The 18,598-nt window shown below is 43.5% G+C and overlaps 1 protein-coding gene across 1 annotated transcript in view; it reads right to left on the bottom strand.

Annotated features, from left to right (window-relative positions):
- The window catches only part of Myo3b (myosin IIIB), a 408,256-nt gene that overhangs the window by 136,039 nt on the left and 253,619 nt on the right, over positions 1-18,598 (bottom strand). Inside the window, exons 25-26 of the mRNA NM_001393777.1 lie at positions 16,325-16,402; positions 13,633-13,838 (exon numbers count right to left, since the gene is read on the bottom strand). Of these exons, the coding sequence (NP_001380706.1) occupies positions 13,633-13,838; positions 16,325-16,402 (284 nt within the window). The remainder of the gene's footprint in view (positions 1-13,632; positions 13,839-16,324; positions 16,403-18,598) is intronic.

Raw genomic sequence — 18,598 nt, 5'->3', positions numbered from 1 at the left:
ATACAGAGCCCAGGATGTGAGAGCTCACTATTGAAGTGGGCTTCTACTTTGCATTTCTTTCTTAAAAGAATGTCTTTATATTAGTATTTTATTATTGTTGTTGTTTGTGTATATGTGTGTTTGTGGGTAACTGTGGCATATCTGTGGAGGTCAAAGTTCACCATGTGGGGATTCAGCGGGTCATTTTAGAATTTGTTTACCCACATTGTCTCCATGAATTATTTCCTATAGTGTGTTATTTTCTCATCTCCTTTGCTTATTCATAAATAAGATTCCGTGCATGCGGTAGTCCAGCTCTTTCCTACAGGCTCTTGTAGTTGAGGGTCAGTCTTTAAAGTTGTGGGTTTTAGAGGTGGTAAAAGTTTTAAGAGGTGAGGACCACTGGAAAATGGTTAGATCATCAGAGGCCTCCTGGAATAGATGATTACAAAAATCCTGAGTCTGGGGCCTGCACCTCTGGTTTCCTGGTTCAAGATGTGGGCTATCCCTGCTGTTGTCATGGCTCCAGTGAGCAACTCACTCCAGAGCTGATCTCTTGCTAGTGTCATATACTTGAACATTTAACATTATGATGTAAATCAACTTCTTCTCTTTATAAGCTTCCTGCCTTGGGTATTTTGTTACAGCAATGAAAAAGCTGATTAATTCATGTAGGACCCAACTGGTAGAGGTGCTAACTGGCATGAGTAAGCAAAGTAGATAACTTACCCCGCCTCCTGAAGGACGTCAATTTGGGTAGGGATATATGCTATGAAGAATAACAAGTCAAAGTGTGTGTATGTGTATGTGGGAGGGGGAATCTCAGTATACTTAGGGATATTTTGGCAAGCAGCATTAAGCGATCGGGAGAGTGATTTGATTCCGATCATATCATGATAGCAGATGGTGAAGGAGCTGGAGACATTGAGCTTAGAAACAAAAGGCAAGGTCTCTCGAGGGGTGGTGCGCAGACCACCTAGATCGGCATCACCTGGAGGTTTTTCAAAAAGATGCAGGCTTCCAAGATCTACTGGGGATCCTTCTGACACAATGGAAATCTCTAGGGTTGACCTCAGGGATCTGCGTTTTAGTAAATATCTCTGGTGATTGAACTCAACTCTGAAATCACAGACTTAGGGAAACACGATTGACTCCCTCAAGTAGAGATGATTTGTTCAATGATGCCTAGAGGATGGGACTGAAGAAGATACTTAAAATGTGGATGGAGATTTCAGCCAGAGTTCACAGGATGTGGTGGTGATCAAAGGTGGGATGCCTTGGGGGTCAGGAGGTAAATGCTTACACCCTGGAACTGTTCACTAGAAACTAACTGACAAAGTTGAGGATCTGCTGTGACTCTTTAATACAGTTCCTTTAATATAGCTTTGGTGACCCCCAACAATAAAATTATTTTCGTTGCTATTTCATAACTTTAATTTTGCTAGTATTATGAATTGTTATGTAAGTATCTAGTATGCAGGGTGGTCTTAGGTGACCCCTGTGAAAGGGTGTTCCACCTACAACTCACAGGTTGGAACAGAATGACCCTTTGAGTGGCCAAAACAAAGGGTCTAACAAAGATGGTATGTTGACTTCTCCCTTGTCCTAAAGAATTGTTCATGTACTCTTAAAAGCATGTTTCTGGGGGCTGGAGAGATGGCTCAGTGGTTAAGAGCACCGACTGCTCTTCCAGAGGTCCTGAGTTCAATTCCCAGCAACCACATGGGGGCTCACAACCATCTGTAATGAGATCTGATGCCCTCTTCTGGAGTGTCTGAAGACAGTGACAATGTACTCATATAAATAAAATAAATAAATCAATCTTTAAAAAAAAAGCATGTTTCCCATGACCTAATACTGTTATTATCAAAAATCCAGAACTATTGTTGAAATATTTGGATGTGTGAAGATTTCCTTAGAAACTATGTTTGAGCTCTTAGTAGCTCAGCCACATTCTCTGTCACAGGGCATTCATTCTTAACAGCCACCTACGGGGTACCTCTCAGCACCTAGAAAACTTGTTAAAATGCAAATGTGCCCCCTTTTCTCTCTAAAACACACTCTACTGGATGAATCAGAAACTCTGGAAGCAGGGCTCAGGAATCTGTATTCTCTCTCTCTCTCTCTCTCTCTCTCTCTCTCTCTCCCATTCTTCCTTCTTTTCTTTTCTTGTTTTGTTTTATTTTGTTTTGAGATGGAGTTTCTCTGTGTGGCCCTGGCTGTCCTAGAACCAGCTCTGTAGACCAAGCTGGCCTCAAACTCACAGAAGTATCTATGCCTGGTCTTAAGAATATATACTTTCAAAGAGCTCTCCAAGGAACCATGTTTAGTGAGAAGGCTGGAGAATCCTGGAAAGAAACAGAATTCTAAAACAAAGTGACTACCCTCCCCAACCCAGTGACAGTGTCTCCAAAGGAAAAGAGGGGAAATCCCACAAATCTCTTTGTTAAACCCAAAGAACTTATGAGGGCTTTTCTAAGGGAAATTACCACTTTCCCCCTGCAAAAGTCAATCCCTCAGAAATCACCTCGTAGAAACTTTCCCAACTGTTGGTTGAACATTGCTGGCTAATAGAAATAATTTCAATATCAACAGTAGAGAAATGGCTAAATAAGAAGCACAGAGCTCAATAGGAAGTGGGGAAGGACTTGTGGCTCTATAAAATACAGTATTGAATAGAAAGGCAGGCTGCAGAAACTACCAAGAGCATTACTGCAGCTCCTTTAGAAAGAGGCAGGGCGTGAGCAGATGCTGGGAAATGAGATCAGGCATGTGGGAAAAGGAATTCAGTTTTATATGTAAAATACTTAATAATTTTAGAGTAAATGAGCCACACATTTTTGTAATTAAAAATAAATTAAAGCATTAGGTAAAGCTTGTTATTTGGTCTAATCCTGTAATAGACCCATCCTAAGTCAAAAGATCATAAGTCTACCAGTTGCATCAAAAATCATTTACCTTCAAGTAGCAGCGTTCTGATCATGAGCGAGGAGGCGTATTCCTATGCCTCTTTGTGGATTCTCTGTCTCTATCCATGACCATCCCGACGGTCTCATCAGAGACCCCAAAACATTGGATAATTATCTGAATAATCCAATCCACTTAAATAATTTTCTTTCATGTAGATAACAGAGATAGCACAGCAATTCTGGCTTGGATAATTTGATAATTACCCCCCAGTTGCCCACTTCCCTTTGTGTGTCTAAAATTTCAGATTTCGTTTATTAAGTTCTTATATTTACCATAAGCCACTTATTTTTTCCTCCCTTTGTGTTCAGCCATCGGTAAAGAGAGTGAGCAGCTGGCCACCATCTGCTACCAAACAAGAGAAATGATTATATCTATCACATCCTTAGAAATGGTTCTAAATGTGGGCCTTGGGATAAGAAGTTGTGCTGAAGGCCTGAGATTATGTATTTCTCTGATGTCCTATTACTTATTGTGTGTCTCAGTTCCCTTTCCTGTTGCTGATAGAAATGTCCTGGCAGAATCAACAAAAGGGCTAAAGGGTTTATTTTAGCTCACAAGTTCCAGGTTAGAGTCCATTACGGCTCTGATGTCAAAGTGACTGAAACATGAGAGTCAGTCATAGTCAAGACCAGAGGTCAGATGTGTATTTGCTAGTGCATGACTCATCTTCGCTGTTTTTACTTGGTCCTGATATCCTTTCCAGGCAAATGATATTGCCCACAGTGGGTAGGTCATCCCACATTCATTAATGTAATTAAGAAAATCCTTCACAGACACTCCACAAGGCCCACCTAGTGTGTCAGGCTGAGGGTTGACATTAACTATCACATGACACCATTTGGCTAACACTGGGTATGTGTTAACGTTTTTGATTCCATTGCTGACACTTTATAAGTTCAAGTGAAAGAAGAAAACCAGAGTGACACCAAGAATCAGAAATAATTCCTGCTTATTCATATATTAATGTGTAACAGAAATCTAAACTTTGCCTGGGCATGGTGGAATATACGTATAATACCAGCACTTGGGAAGTGGGGGGCAAGAATCTAGTAACATTCTGCTTCTGTCCTGAGAACTTGGATGTGGCTGAATTAGAAAGTAACAGATTTACTTTGATTGGCAGAGAATAGGAAGGCAAGAGGATCAGAACTGCAAACTCAGGTGCAAAGGAAGCTCCCAAGGGGTGTGTAGGAGGGTAAAGAAAAAAAGTAAAAATACTCAGAGTAACAACAGGATGGTTGCAGCCCATGTCTAGCTTCTCAGACCCTTGATGAATATAAAAATTCAGTGACTAGCCCACTAGTCCACAGTTACCCTTGTGTTTCTTCTCACTTGCACATTTGCTATGACATCATCAGGAAACTCAACAGGCTTGTATCTCTTCATTACTTTTATTTTAATCACAAAGGGAAGGTATAGAAAAGGAAGGGAGAAATATCAAAGCACTTGGCGAGATGATTGCAAAAGAAAACATGCAGTATATTGCTCCCATTAGTTAGATCTCAAGTCATCTAGACATCACAGGCTAGCAGACCTCCTCAGAATGGAGCAGGCAGGGGCTGGCCTGGTGACTCAACAGGTAATAGTAATGGCTGCCACACTTGGCAATCTAAGTTTGTTTCCTAAGACTCACATCATGAAAGGAAAAGACAGAAATAAATAAATAAATAAATAAAGAAAGAAAGAAAGAAAGAAAGAAAGAAAGAAAGAAAGAAGGAAGGAAGGAAGGAAGGAAGGAAAGAAAGAAAGAAAGAAAGAAAGAAAGTAACTAAGGAAAATAAAAGAGGGAAAAAGAAAGAGCAAGACAAAAGAGGTTTTCTTCAGTTGGACTGCTTCAAAACGGGGATGTCCTAGGTCAATAATTCACACTGAATTGCTTTCTTTTAAATTTTTTCTTCTTAATTTTCTTCATTTATATTTCTAATTGGGTGCTTGTATTAGTCACCTTTCTATCCTATGATAAAAACACTCTGATCAAAGCAACTTAAGAAAGAAAGAGTTCATTTGGCTTTATGGTTCCAGAAGAGTCTGTCATGGTAGGAAGCATGGCAGCAAGCAGCAGCCATAGGCAGGAACAGACAGCCGAGAGTTCATAGCCTTTACTGCAAGCACAAAGCAGATAAAACAAATTGATGTGTGGGTGGGGTTTAAAGCTTTCAAATTCCACCCTGGTGCCATACTTCCTCAAGCAAGGATGTGCCTCCTAGACCTTCTAAACCAGGGCAATCAGCTGGGGCCCACATGTAATAGGATGCCCTGATACTGCTTGTATTTTAATGCTGAATACTGACTCAAGAACTGGTTGCCCCAGATAAGCAGATCCTCACGTACACCAAATGATGCTATGTAAAGCTTGCTCCTCTCTGATTTAACTGGTCAATTAAAGGCTAGAGTCTGTGATTGGACAATAGAGGAAGAAAGGTGGGGCTTGAAGATGGAGTGGGGGAATACAGGGAGGTAGAAAGATCGAGGAAAGAGGGAAGGGCATGGGTGGGGGTGGAGCGGAGGTCACCATGAGAAGAGATAGATCATGAGCACGTGAGCAGGAAAAACATTAGAAACAACCAATTTATAACTATAGAGTCCAGCTTTACACCCTCTGTGTGAGCTCACAGAAACTGTCTGAGATTGTAGGATCCGATCACCCCTATGTCCAGAAGGTCCCACTCACGAAAACACGGAGATGGAAATCGATGCAATAAGCAAGAGGTTTAATGATCCAGTACACTGGGGTGACCCTGTACTCGGGACAGAGGCGACCCTGAAGAACAAAGGTCCACACCCTTTATACTGTTTCAGGGTATAGGCTTTAGGTTACAGCATGAGTTGGTTATTTCTCATTGGTGGCGCCTATTACTTTTTGAATTCATTGGTGGCCACCTATTGTCCTTTGAATTCATTGGAGGCCCTTGGTGGGGTAATATCTTTGGCATGCTATTAACTGCTGAGCCATCTCTCCAGCCCCAGTATATGATTCATTTTCCAAGTTAACATCCTGGGTTGTCAACAAAAAGTTTGTCCTTGAAAAACGTTTTAGAGGGCCCAAGATGTAAATAGATGAGGATAAACTTTCCGTGTGGTTAGGGGTACAGCACTGTCAAAATAAAGAGTAATACACACTTGGTCTTTTAGCCTATGGTTTCCCGTCTTTCCTTCAGTGGAGTCCCTAACACTACGGTTCAAGTGGGGTTGGCCTCATCCAGGCACTCGACCCCACAGTTCTTCCTTGTCTTAGAGACTGGTCCAAGGGTATGTATGTGATCCTTACTGTTACAGTCTGTTTACTGTATAAGAAGTAATTCTCAGAGACAAAGCCAATCAAAGGGCTAGGCCGGTGGCTTGGTATGACTGCTCGATGCCCTGCGTCTGACGCTGTGCTGGATTTCATAAGCCAATCTATTAATCTCTTTTACTTTTTACAGCTCATTGGCATTTGGGCCACTTATTACTGAGAGATCCATGACTCACGTCAGAGGAGCAGGAAGCCTGCCTGCTAGCACTGCTTTCCATAAGATGTATTCATTCTCTGCAGGAAGCTCCAAGCGGCTCCTCTTATCTGCAAGTGAGATGACAGGCAGGAAGACAAGAGAAGAGGCTACAGCGGAAGCCACAGCAGTCTCCTGTGCCTTGTAGAGCTTGTTCTATTTGAGTTCCCATAAAAACCTCAGCACATATACAGCAGAGGACTCCCCAGGTTTGGGTTCAGTCAGAGAAGATGCACCTAACCCTCAAGAGACTGGAGGCCCCAGAAAGTTTAGAGATCTGGTGAGGTGGGTGGGGTGTGGACATCCTTGTGGAGACACAAGGGGTGGGGAGGTATGGGATGTGGAACTGTCTAGGGGTGGACTGAGAAGGGAATGAAATCAACTGTAAAAATAAATTCAAAACAAAACAAAATAACTCTCTTTGAGCCAGGCTTTTGATGCTATATGCCTTTAATCCCAGCACTTGGGAGGCAGAGGCAGGCAGGTCTCTGAGTTTGAGGCCAGCCTGCTCAACAGAGTGTGGGACAGCCAGGGATATACAGAGAAACCTTGTCTGGAAACCAAAACTAAAACTAAAACCTCTCTCTGTTACAGAGCAAAAGGAAGGCAAGGTGAGATTTTTATTTTTCAGACTTCACAGATATTTCTAAAGCAGCTAACCTGAGCCTCGATACGGTATGGTACAGTGCTGGCCGTGCCTTGCAGGCGGTTAGGGTTGAAAGGAGAGACAGGTGACCCGTGTATCAAGGACTTTCAATAAAGCATGCCTAGGGGACTTCTAACCCGGTCTGGGTTACATGGAGTACCGCAGAGAAGAGAGCGTGGCTCAAGGTCCTAAAGAATAGGCTTGCCCAAGTGACTGAGGGCTCAGCGAAGTGAACAAAGGCACCAAAGAATGGAACCAAAGAAGAGTGTGTTAGTGTTTTGAGGACTCCTGACTCCTTTGGTTTGGACTGGGGCTTGGTCTGAGAGGTGAAGGATAGAAGAGGTAGCTGGAAAAGCAGAGTAGCAAAGCAGGAAGACCCCCACCCCATTCACCAAGCAGTGGGGCCCAAACTTCCCCAGTGGTGCCTGGATGGTCCTGTTAGTGGAGGAGGCAAAATGCTTCCATGGGAATTTTAGATAAACCCCATGCTGGCACCTCAGAGAGTGAAATGGGCAAAAGTCCATTCAGGATGCTGTGGTAGAAGGACAGACAGGAGTTCAATAAATAAAGAAATAATAAAGAAATCGAATTCATTCAAAAAGGCCTCTGAAATGAAACTGAATTCAGGATCCCAAAAAATCCTAACATGTATGGTCCAATCATACTTAACAAAATGTAAAGATAAATCAGGGGAAGAATGGAAGCCAATGGCCACACCCGAAACAATGACTCAAGACCCCTACCTCACATATACACATACACACACATACACACACATATACACACACATACACATACACACACACACACACACACACACACACACACACACACACACACACACCACAGTACTATAAGGTGGATCATCACAGGTATGAAATAGGAGAGCTCAAATTATATAACAATTAAGAAAAAGAAACAGGAAGAAATCTCTGTGACCTTGGATTATGTGGTTGTTTAACTGGGACACTGACACACAAAACAACAAAAGAAAACGCAGGTCTTCATCCAAATCAAAAATAATATGGGCCAGAGGAACCTATCAAGAAAGTGAGAAGACGTGCTGGAGAGATGGCTCGGTGGTTAAGACCGCTGACTGCTCTTCCAAAGGTCCTGAGTTCAAATCCCAGCAACCACATGGTGGCTCATAACCATCTGTAATGAGATCTGATGCCCTTCCCTCTTCTGGTGCGTCTGAAGACAGCTACAGTGTACTTATAATAAATAAATAAATAAATAAATAAATAAATAAATAAATAAATAAATATTAAAAAAAAGAAAGAAAGTGAGAAGACATTGGGTATAGTGGCAGATGCCTTTAACACCACTGCTTGGACAGAGGCAGGTGAGATCTCTGTGAGTTCAAGATGGTCTAGATAGCAAGTTCCAGGCCAGCCAAAGCTTCATGGTAAAACCCTGTCTCAAAAAGAAATAGGAGGAGCAGGAGGCAAAAGAAGGGGAGAAGAAATTAGAAAGAAGAGGAGGATAAATTAGAGAACGAAAGAAAATATTTGTTAATCACATATCTTACATCACCCATATGTTAATTGTATATGTCGGAGGGCATGGATGAGAGGGAGGTATGGGGAGCAGTTGGGGGTAGAGCCTTGGGCTCAAAGACATGTGGTCTGAGGCTTCCCCTCCCCAGACTTTTTTTTTGCAGAATGCTGCATAATTCAGCCTTTGGATTCCAGCAAAGCCTGGGAGAATCAGTTCCACTGGACCTGAAAGTGAAAAATTTATCCAAATTGGTCTGAAATCTCTATGTGCAAATTTTTGGGGAACCATGCTCTTGCCCCTCCCCTCCTTCACTGAAACACAACTTCAGCAGATGAGCATGTCCACATAAGAGATTCAGGAACTGCCTAGCCCTGTCCCCGCCCCCTCCTTCTCATCCATGCGAGGTCTTGGTGGTTGGTGATGGTGCTGGCAACAGTGGTGGTGAGGGCACAGCCTGCTCAGTTTAAATTACCTGCCATGGCTGCTTAGCTGTACCCCAGTGGCTGCCACCTTGACTATGGGATAAATAAGATTCACTGCCAGGCTGATTAAGGGCAGCCACACGACTACCAGCCATCTCTGTTATGAGAAACTCTTAGCTTCACTGCCACCTTAACTAAAGGGAGCCAAAGTCATTCAGTAACTTGCTGACATCCAAATCTAACTTCTCTGTCTTTTTAAGCTTTAGCTGTTTGGACAAACTAAACTATACATAAAATTACAATTGTCTATAATGATGCCATACAGTCAGTTCAGCAAAGTTGCCAGTTTCTCTATGAACTGCATCTATGGTTAAAATTTTTATTTTAACACTAGAAGATCTTCAATTAAAAAAAAATCCTGATTTTTTGAGGCTCAGATCTAACAAGACTAGACTTTATTACCCACTGAATATGTTTTCAAGGTTACACCTTCAAAGAGTTATTAGAAACTCTTTGAAAAGTTTGTCTATTCCAATAAACTTTAGATAGATAAATGGTCCCCAGGCCTTTCAGAGACCTGCTTAATGTGGCATTTAAGATGCTTAAACTTCTCATGGCAGACAGAGACTCCCAAATCCTAGCAGTGACTTCACCAAGGTCCCAAAAAGATATGGGCACAACAACAAAGGACTTCCTCTAGACTATGGTATGCTAACCACTGAACAAGACTTGCCCGCTGCCAAGACTTGCCCAAACTGTAGACAAACAGGACACTGAACATGCCGGAAGGTTAGTCTTCCAAGTTCCTCCTCCATAGGAAGGGCTATCAGATTTGCTGGGCCAGTCAGCAAAGACTGATCCTACCCTGGGACCTGTGTCCCCAACGCAGCTGTGGAGACAACAGGAACCTGGGACAACTAAGGAGTGGACTTTGGACTAGTCTCTGTCATTTTAATTGATATATAGACATTTAGATAATAATTTATCCTTCTCAGGGGGGTTGTGGACTTGTTTGAGGGTCTAGGAAATTGTTTTAAGTTGGTAAATGCAGCTATGAAGGTTGGAGTATGTGAAAAACTTAAATGGTGATAGAAAGGTGATTTTAAGGTATCTAAAAGAAGTGAGAAATGTTTCTGATTTCTTCCACTCACTGTGCTCCTGTTGTATTGAGACCTCAAAGTTCCAAGCTTTAACATTTAACAGTGGTAATACTAACATATCTAAAATTTATCTCTTTTTGTAAACTTAAAACAATTCTTATAAGTTTTAGGGCATCGACTCGAATCCACCTCTCACAGGTCAAATGGCCTCCAGATAAGTACAGTCAATCAACAGCCTGTTCCCCTCTCTACCTGACTTTCCCTGGTTCTGGAACTCCCTTCCACCCCCCATCTAACTACGAAGGTCGTGGGCCTCAAAGTCCCAAATGTCCACCCAGCATACATTCCTGTTCCACCATCCTGCCACGTTCAGGTGTTTCCTGCAACCAGAAGAGCTCTGAAGTGTCTACCTACAGATGCTCCCCCATAGTCTCACAAGCTGCTTCAACTGGGTCTTTGACCCTAGCCCCAGATAGTCCTGCAGGGCTTGAACAGAAGCCTGCTGTTCTTCCCAAACCTGGCCAACATTCCAGCTTCTACCCCCTTCCCTCTGTCTCCCACCCCATGGCAGCTTCCCTGGCCTCCCTCCTTAGGACCAGTAAACCCACCCACCCAAGAGCGGCTTCCCAACAAACCTGCCTTTATAATCTGGCTTGAATTGAGTCATTTCACCAGCAGAGAGTAACTTATCACAAATAGCCAATAAGCACACGGAGAGACGCTTTGTATCACGAGACGCTTTGTATCACGGGACACTGTAGAAACGCAAGTGAAATTACTAGGGGAGACCACTTCCCACTCAGTAGAATGGCTAAAGTGAAAAGATCAACCACAGTAAGCATTGATGAAGACACAGAGAAAAAAGCTGGAATCTTCAGAATATTCCTTATGGGAATGTGTCAGTTGGTTAGCAGGTTCTTCTTACAGCTATGAGTGTTGTTACTTTTTATGGATGGGTGTTTTGCTTGCATGGATGTCTGTGCATCACAGGCTTGCCTGGTGCTCGTGCAGGTTGGAGGAGGGTGCCCGATCCTCTGGGACTGGAGTTATAGATGGTTGTGCTCCACTATTTAGGTGCTGGGAATTAACCTCAGCCCTATGGAAAGATAGAAAGCAAGTTTCCTTGCGCTCTGTGGGTATGCGCGCGCGCGCGTGCGTGCGTGCGAGGGTGCATGCGTGCGTGGGTGTGTGCACGCGTGCGTTCAGGTCTCCTGCCCAGATGTGACTGGGAGCAAGCTTGTGTGGGATCCTGCGTAGCCTGTTGCCAGGCAGATGAGAACATCTTTTACTGTGTTTGGTTACCTGCCAAGTATGCCTAAAGGGAGGCTTGAACTCGGGTCTCTTTATTAGATCGCTCAAGTTTCTAGAGTAAATAGGTATTTGCTGGCACACGCTCAACACACGCAGGCCAATGTGTCCACCCAGGGCAGGCCTTCTTAGGCAACTTGCTCCAGAGCCTCCTGACCAGGAAACATGAAGCTGCACCTCGGTGTTCTGTGATGCCCTCAACTGCCTGGCTTCCAGGGAGTCTCAGTACCCACGCAGCACTGCCACGTGGCCCCTCAGTGTCTACCCGAGAACAGATAAAGATGCTCAACTCACTCAGCTCCATCGATGAGCTCCTCAAAGGCCCTTGACTGGAGGAGAAGATGAAGCTCTCCCAAGGCACTGTGCCAGAAAATTCAAAAAGGACACAGAGGGGAAAAAGGCTTGGCTGAGTCTACAGATTTGAGTGATGGCGGGGAGGAGGGATTACGGATGAAGGACACACACCGTAATCAGAAGAAACAGGACCTTTCAGGGTTCAGACTTGAAGATCAGAAAACAGGAAGAGCTGGAGAGCAACATTAAGGAAACATTACCTTTTATTTACCTCTGTTTGATAAACCTCTTGCCTCTGCTCCCTGCCTTTGATTGTTTTGTCTGCCCATTTCCTGCTAAGAGTTGACAAAATAGCATTCCTGAGTGGGAAGATAAGGAGCGCCTATTTGCTGACTGACATCAGGGGATGCTGCTGGCTCATCCATTTCCTTGTTTAGTTGTTCAAAAGGCTCCAAATACCAATTAACTCGCTGGCTCGGAAATCTTTGATACCCTCAGATTTTCTGACATTTTGAAACTCTTGTTGGCTTTCTGATCGTGAACAAAGAGGTGCCAGTCTGCTTAGCATTTGACCTGTTTTCTTAAATGTTTTTATGTATTCAACGTTTTGTGCCTAATTATAGTTACACTCGTGAGCTAAAATTACCTTTGCTCCCTCTCATACAGCTCCAAAGTTAGGATTGAAGAAGAAAAAGGCCAAGAGATACAGTTAAAATATTTTTTCTATCTTGTTTTAAGTTTAGAAGTTCTACTGCAAGCATTTTTTCCCCTTAACCTTTTCATGGAACTTAGCAGAGTTTGGAAAATTCGATGAAGCAACCTACCATACACACACACACACACACACACACACACACACACACACACACATATAATATTCAGGATATATATATATGTATAACACATATTATATATAGCATATATTAATTATATATGTTTGGGATATATAGATATAATATTATATATTCAAGGTTATTTTTCTATATATATTTTACTTCCATATTTATATAATGTATATATATTCTGCTATATATCAGAATGGGAGTAAAAGGACAATTCAGGTGAGACAGATTTTAGAAGATTCTCTTACTTCACTCTGTGCATCCTTTGTGTTTCTCAAAGGTGAGTTCTGTTGTTATCGCAGTTAGTTAGTTTTTCTTCAGTGGAAGTCCTACCTGTGACTATGTGGCACCTAAGGTGCCTTGAACCAGCTGTGGACAGAAGAGCAAGCTAACATCTTTAGATAAGGCAGATTCTGGGTTTAGAAACCCCCACCCCTTTGCGATTTATGTGTCATAATAAACACAAGCTGAATGCATTGGATTGGGGAGATTAAAAACGTAAAGAGGGAAGCTAGCCTGCTGAGGTTCAAATCCTGGCTGTCCCATTTCTAACATGGGATCTTGGAAAAGTCACATTACTTCTGTGTCCTAAGATCTTCGCCTTTCAAGCAGAGAAGAGTAAGGCTGGCTCACTGCTGTCCTATAGATAAATGAGACCGCACTTTTAAGGATAGTACCTAACATGCCCTGGATTCTCCTAACACCGTAGGCTCTGGGAGAGTACTGATTACCTCCTGTAACAGTATACTGCACCAGACCCTCGGAGTGGAAAGAGTGCTAGGGCACATTCAAGTTCTCCAGAGCACAGCTTGCTTCTGTTTCCACAGTGGGATATCCAGAAAATTTGCGACTGAAGAATTTATAATATAAAATATTTATGAACATTTTTTAAAAATGTGATCAGATGTCAGCCCGGCCTATTCTTGAACTGTCTGCAGTAACATTTAAACAGGCAGCCGATATTGATAGCAATTGCATGTTTAGAGGGAAGTTCTGGGTGGGGTCTTGTGAGAAAAATCAGTCTTCCAGGGACAGGGACAGACAGGGTGAAGCTTATGTACAATGTGCACAGCCAAAGACACTGACCGTCTTACAAACTCTTCGAAAAGGATGCGATGGGAGTAGCCCTGCCTGCGGATGCTGACAGTCTCCAGGATCCCTGTGGAGCGAAGCTGGGCCAAGACTCTGTCTTGGGAGAATTGCAGGGCCTTGCGGTCGTCATTAGGCTTAATGCAACGAACGAAATGGGGCTGTCCAACCACCATTTTGGAGAGCAGATCCATCAGAGAATACTAGCAGGGAGAGAACAAGCATGAAGTGAGAAACAAGGTACCAGTCCCAGGGGCCTGCTGAGCAGCAGGGGGCTTCTGAAGCACTAGAGATTGTTGAGAAAGAACATGAAAGCAGTAACAGGGGGCGGCAAGGTAAGTTCACTTCACAAGGTTGAAATCACTCTTTAAACATTCAGGTGCTGAAGTAGTATCTCTACAGGACAGAAACCCCTTATGAACATGTTCTAGGTTATCCTGGAATCCCCTCTACTATCCAAAGGGATGACATACTATAATAACCAGCATGGGGTCATACTGCTTTATTCGCCTGAGAACCACCAGAAAGGTCACAACAAATCATACTGATAACATTGGTAATAAGGATGAGGGAGGGAGAGGGAGAAAAGGAAAGGAAGAGGAGGAGGAGGAAAAAGAGGAAGAGGAGGGGTAAAGAGGAGGAGGACTAGGAGGAGGACTAGGAAGAAGAGAGGAGGAGGACTAGGAAGAAGAGAGGAGGAGAAAACAAAGAGGAAAAGGAATAGGGAAAGATTATTAGAGGAAAGGATTATGATGGTCAACTATTACATCCCTTACAGAGAAGAAGAAACACATGAACAACAAGAAGGGTTCTTGTGGGACAGGGGTGTGTCCCTCAGGGTTGTCCATTATTAGAGTTCTCAGAGGCAGTTATAAACCACACAGAAAACAAGTTTCAATTTGCTGAAGCCACTCCTCGTAATGATCAGAAGTTATCTAACAGACCAAAGTATCTTGTTTTACTGCTCTAGCATTTGGAGACCAGTATTTTGAAGATACCGAACTGGTTGGCATGGTCATACTTCTCAAAACTATAAGCTAGAGACTTGTCCTCTGATAGGGATGCTGAGAATATTGAGGATGACATCACAATCATAGAGCCTCCAAGTCTCAAGGGGAAACACATGCACACATGAAGGGACACATGCATGTGTACACATGCACCAACATATACTAGGAGGACAAGAACATGGTTGGTAAAGAGGACTAGACTAGGCTGAGGAGGATAAGGAAGAAAGGAAATCACAAATATCCAAGAGACATGCTGAGAGCTGCTTGCCAGAGACACTGTAAGGCACAAATGGCAGCATTTGTGGAGTCCTGGACTTCAAGGTCTGAGGCCCCTACCGCTCATACTGTGAGCCCAGTTCACTCTGTCTATGAAACTCCGCCATCTTTGCTGGACTCTGATAGCTTTCTATTAAGAAACCTTCTTCTATCTCTGCTGCAGATTCCCAAGTCCAACTCTTTAGCTGGCCTTGTCTTTCAGCCCATGGTCCAGCTCCCCTAGCTCAAACCATACCGTCAAATACTTTTCTATGCCAACCCTGTCTTGCCATCTCATTCTCCGTCCATGAGATCAGCTCCAGCTTTCTCCTAACAACAGCACCTCTACCATGAAACTACCCAAACTCTCTCTCCCAGGGCACATCATCTCTGAGGGGTCTCCAAATGCTGTTTCATAAGGATTAGTGCCAATTGGTGGAATGGCCCATGTGCCTTCTCTTTATCATACAAGTATTTATAGAACACTTCTTGTGTACTGTCCTTACACAATGGGAACATTTCTCTAGACAGAAATCGGGGTGGCAGAAATGAGAGCAATGCGACTCAGGCAAGTGGGTCGGTCAAACCCATGAAAATAAAGCCAGTGCTTTTCTCAGTGTCCAAACTTGAAAGTACTTCCTAAACTTTATTAATTGCTATTGCTCGGTGGGAAAGTATTTCCCATCGCTTTTAAGCCAAGAAGCTGCTCCAAGACTCCCAGCACAGTCAACAAAATGGGCTGTGTGTGTGGTATTCTTTATCTGCAGCCTCCTCCTTTCTCCTAATCTTTCCTCCCTGTTTTCTGAAAGAAGGACTCACTGTGGAGGTCTGGCTGGACTCACTATGGAGGGCTGGCTGGACTCACTATGGAGGGCTGGCTGGCCTGGAACTTGGTATGTAGATTTGGTTACCCATCTTTTTCTTAACTGGTATTTTTGTCTGGCCCTAGTTCTGTGGACTCTGTCATCATCTGAACCTCACATGGTGTGGTGGCTTGAATGCAACTGTTTCCCATGGCTCACCTATTTGAATGCTTGGGCATTAGGGGGTGTCACTACCTGACAGGGATTAGGAGGTGTGGCCTTTTGGAGTAGGTGTGGTCTTGTTGGAGGAAGTGTGTCACACAGGGTGGGCTTTGGGATTTCAAATGCTTCAGCCAGGCCCAGTGTCCTTCTTTTCTTGCTGCCTGCTGTTTCAGATATAGAACTCACAGCTATTTTCCAGCACCATGTCTGCCTCCTTGCCACCATGTTTTCTGCATTGATGAAAATGGACTAAATTATAAGCAAGCTCCAATGAAATGTTTTCCTTTATGAGTTGCCATGGCCATGGTGTCTGTTCACAGCAATAGTACATTGAGTAAGACATATGGGAAGGTTAGGCTTCTGGAAACAGGTAGAACACAGAAAAGGTAGCCTTCGTACCCGGAAGTAAGAAGCCATGGTTTGTCTCTTCATGTTGGTGGTTTCTTCTGGATGTCGAATCACCTCCAGGGTGTCTACCTGGAGCCAGAGAAAGAGGGAGGTGGTTTGAGGGTATGGACAGTTCATTCATTTTTCAAAACCCGAAGGTCTATTTAGTCAATAACCTCAGGAAATGAAGTATTTAGGACATTACTAGGTATACTATGAGGAGAATTATGAAAGATATTTAGAAAAAAGAGGAGTCAGGGGAGGAGTCAGGGGAGGAGGAAGGGGAGGAGTCAGGGGAGGAGTCAGGGGAGGAGTCAGGGGAGGAGAAAGAGGAGGAGTCAGGGGAGGAGGGGAAGGGGAGGAGAAGGGGGAGGAGGAGAAGGGGGAGGAGGAGAAGGGGGAGGAGGAGAGACTTACAACATTCCAGGAAACTGGACAAAGGCCTGTGAAGCTGTTCCATTTTAAAGTCATTTGTCATTCTGATAAAAACATGAGGAAGAAGCTACTTTTGGGCTGAGGGGTTTATTTTGACATCTGGTTTTGATGACTCTAAGTCCTCAAAAGCTTTAGGTAGTTGGGCATAGTGATGCATATTCATAAACAAACTCTCAGGATCCGGAGGCAGGGGGATGATGAGTTAGAGGCTAGCCAGGGCTACCTAGGGAGACAGAGCCTTAAGACAATGAAAAGAGCCTCCTAGAGCCTCCTGTACAGCTGGCGGGTGTGACTGGGTGGAGAAGCACCAGGCTGTGCGGCTTTGCCTTTCCTGGGCTGCACTTTGGGTGGTAGCGGTTCACCCACAGGCTGCTCAGTGAGGGTCCGCCTGCCGATGGATTTTTTTTCCCTATTTAAAAAAAAAAAAAAGGAAAGGAAAGGAAAGATGTGTTTTGAAGGAAGGCTGAGCTTAAACACATGAAGAAAAGGAAAAGAATGACATTGACCTCCCCACTCCCATCCACTGGCAAAGAGAGAGCCCACCCTCCGACAGAAGGCTCTCCACTACAGAGCCCCGTCTTGTGCCAGTGAAGAGAGGGCTCAGGCCTGGTAAGAGTTGGGGCAAACTAACCAGGTCTAAAGGGAAGACCCTAGCTAGGGTCAACCTTTGACTCAATGGTCAATTTGGAGAATTTTCTTCAACACTTAATCTTAATTTTTTCCTTCATTCTTTACCTCATCTACACAACTGTAGATTTCTCCACCTCTGCCATTTACTCATCACTCCTCTCCAAGTCCATGTAATGGGGATACAGAGCCTCATTTGACTGTGTATTTTCTGGCTTTTGTTTTATCCTTTCTAGAAAATGTCTCTTTTCTACTGCTACAGGTAAGGCACATTTTCTCTATCATCATCTACCTATTTATTATCTGTCATCTATCTATCTATCTATCTATCTATCTATCTATCTATCTACTTATTTATCATCTACCTACTTATCTGTCACCTATCACCTGTCAATCTAGCATCTATCCACCTATTATCTATCATCAATCTATCATCTACCATCATCACTATTATCTGTCTGTCCATCTGTCTGTCTGTCTGTCTGTCTGTCTATCTATCTATCTATCTATCCATCTATCTATCTATCTAAGATGTCTTTTCTCTTGGCATGAGTGCCTTTTTGGATCTAGTGTTAAGCTTTATGCCTAGGTATTCTGGTAACAGTTCAGAATGGGTGGGCTTAAGCAATCCAATCGTCTCATCTCAGCCTCCTGACCAATAGGGTCTACCTGCCATCTGGTGCAACATTGTTTAAAGAAATAATACTATTTTGAAGTTCACTAAAACCAATCAACTACAGCAAAATGGAAAACTACAGAGTAAAACACCAACTCATATTCAAAAGCTCTAAGGTTGTTCTGGGCAGGAGGGGGTTCAGAGTGAGTACAAACCTATCTGACCACCCAACATCTGGATTTCCACAAAGTTGCAGAGTGAAAGTCTGTTCTTCATTACCCATGCTGTGGGAATGCTATCACCTGTCTGTAGTCCACTGCCTACATCCTTGGTGCTACAGTTTACCAAGAAGTGAAAAGCGCCCCCACTGGGATCATCTCCACTTTAAGAACTTCAATAACGTAAGTGAGCAGGAGCTGTGTGAGCTCTCTTTCTGCTGACATGGCTATCCTGTGTGATTCCTTGTGTGTGGTGCTAGCTCAGAGTCCTCATGTGTAACGTACCTCCTTGGGTCACAGACTCTGGTCCCCTACTACTGAGCAGGCTTCCATACTCTTGTAGACTCCATCACAGAATCTTAGATGGCTGCCAAAACTCAAAGCAAATAC

The sequence above is a fragment of the Rattus norvegicus genome, chromosome 3 (genome assembly GCF_036323735.1).
Source record: "Rattus norvegicus strain BN/NHsdMcwi chromosome 3, GRCr8, whole genome shotgun sequence".
In the NCBI taxonomy this organism is placed as follows: Eukaryota; Metazoa; Chordata; class Mammalia; order Rodentia; family Muridae; genus Rattus; species Rattus norvegicus.
The sequence above is the reverse complement of the archived record's forward strand: the minus strand, read 5'-3'. Positions and strand labels throughout refer to the sequence as shown.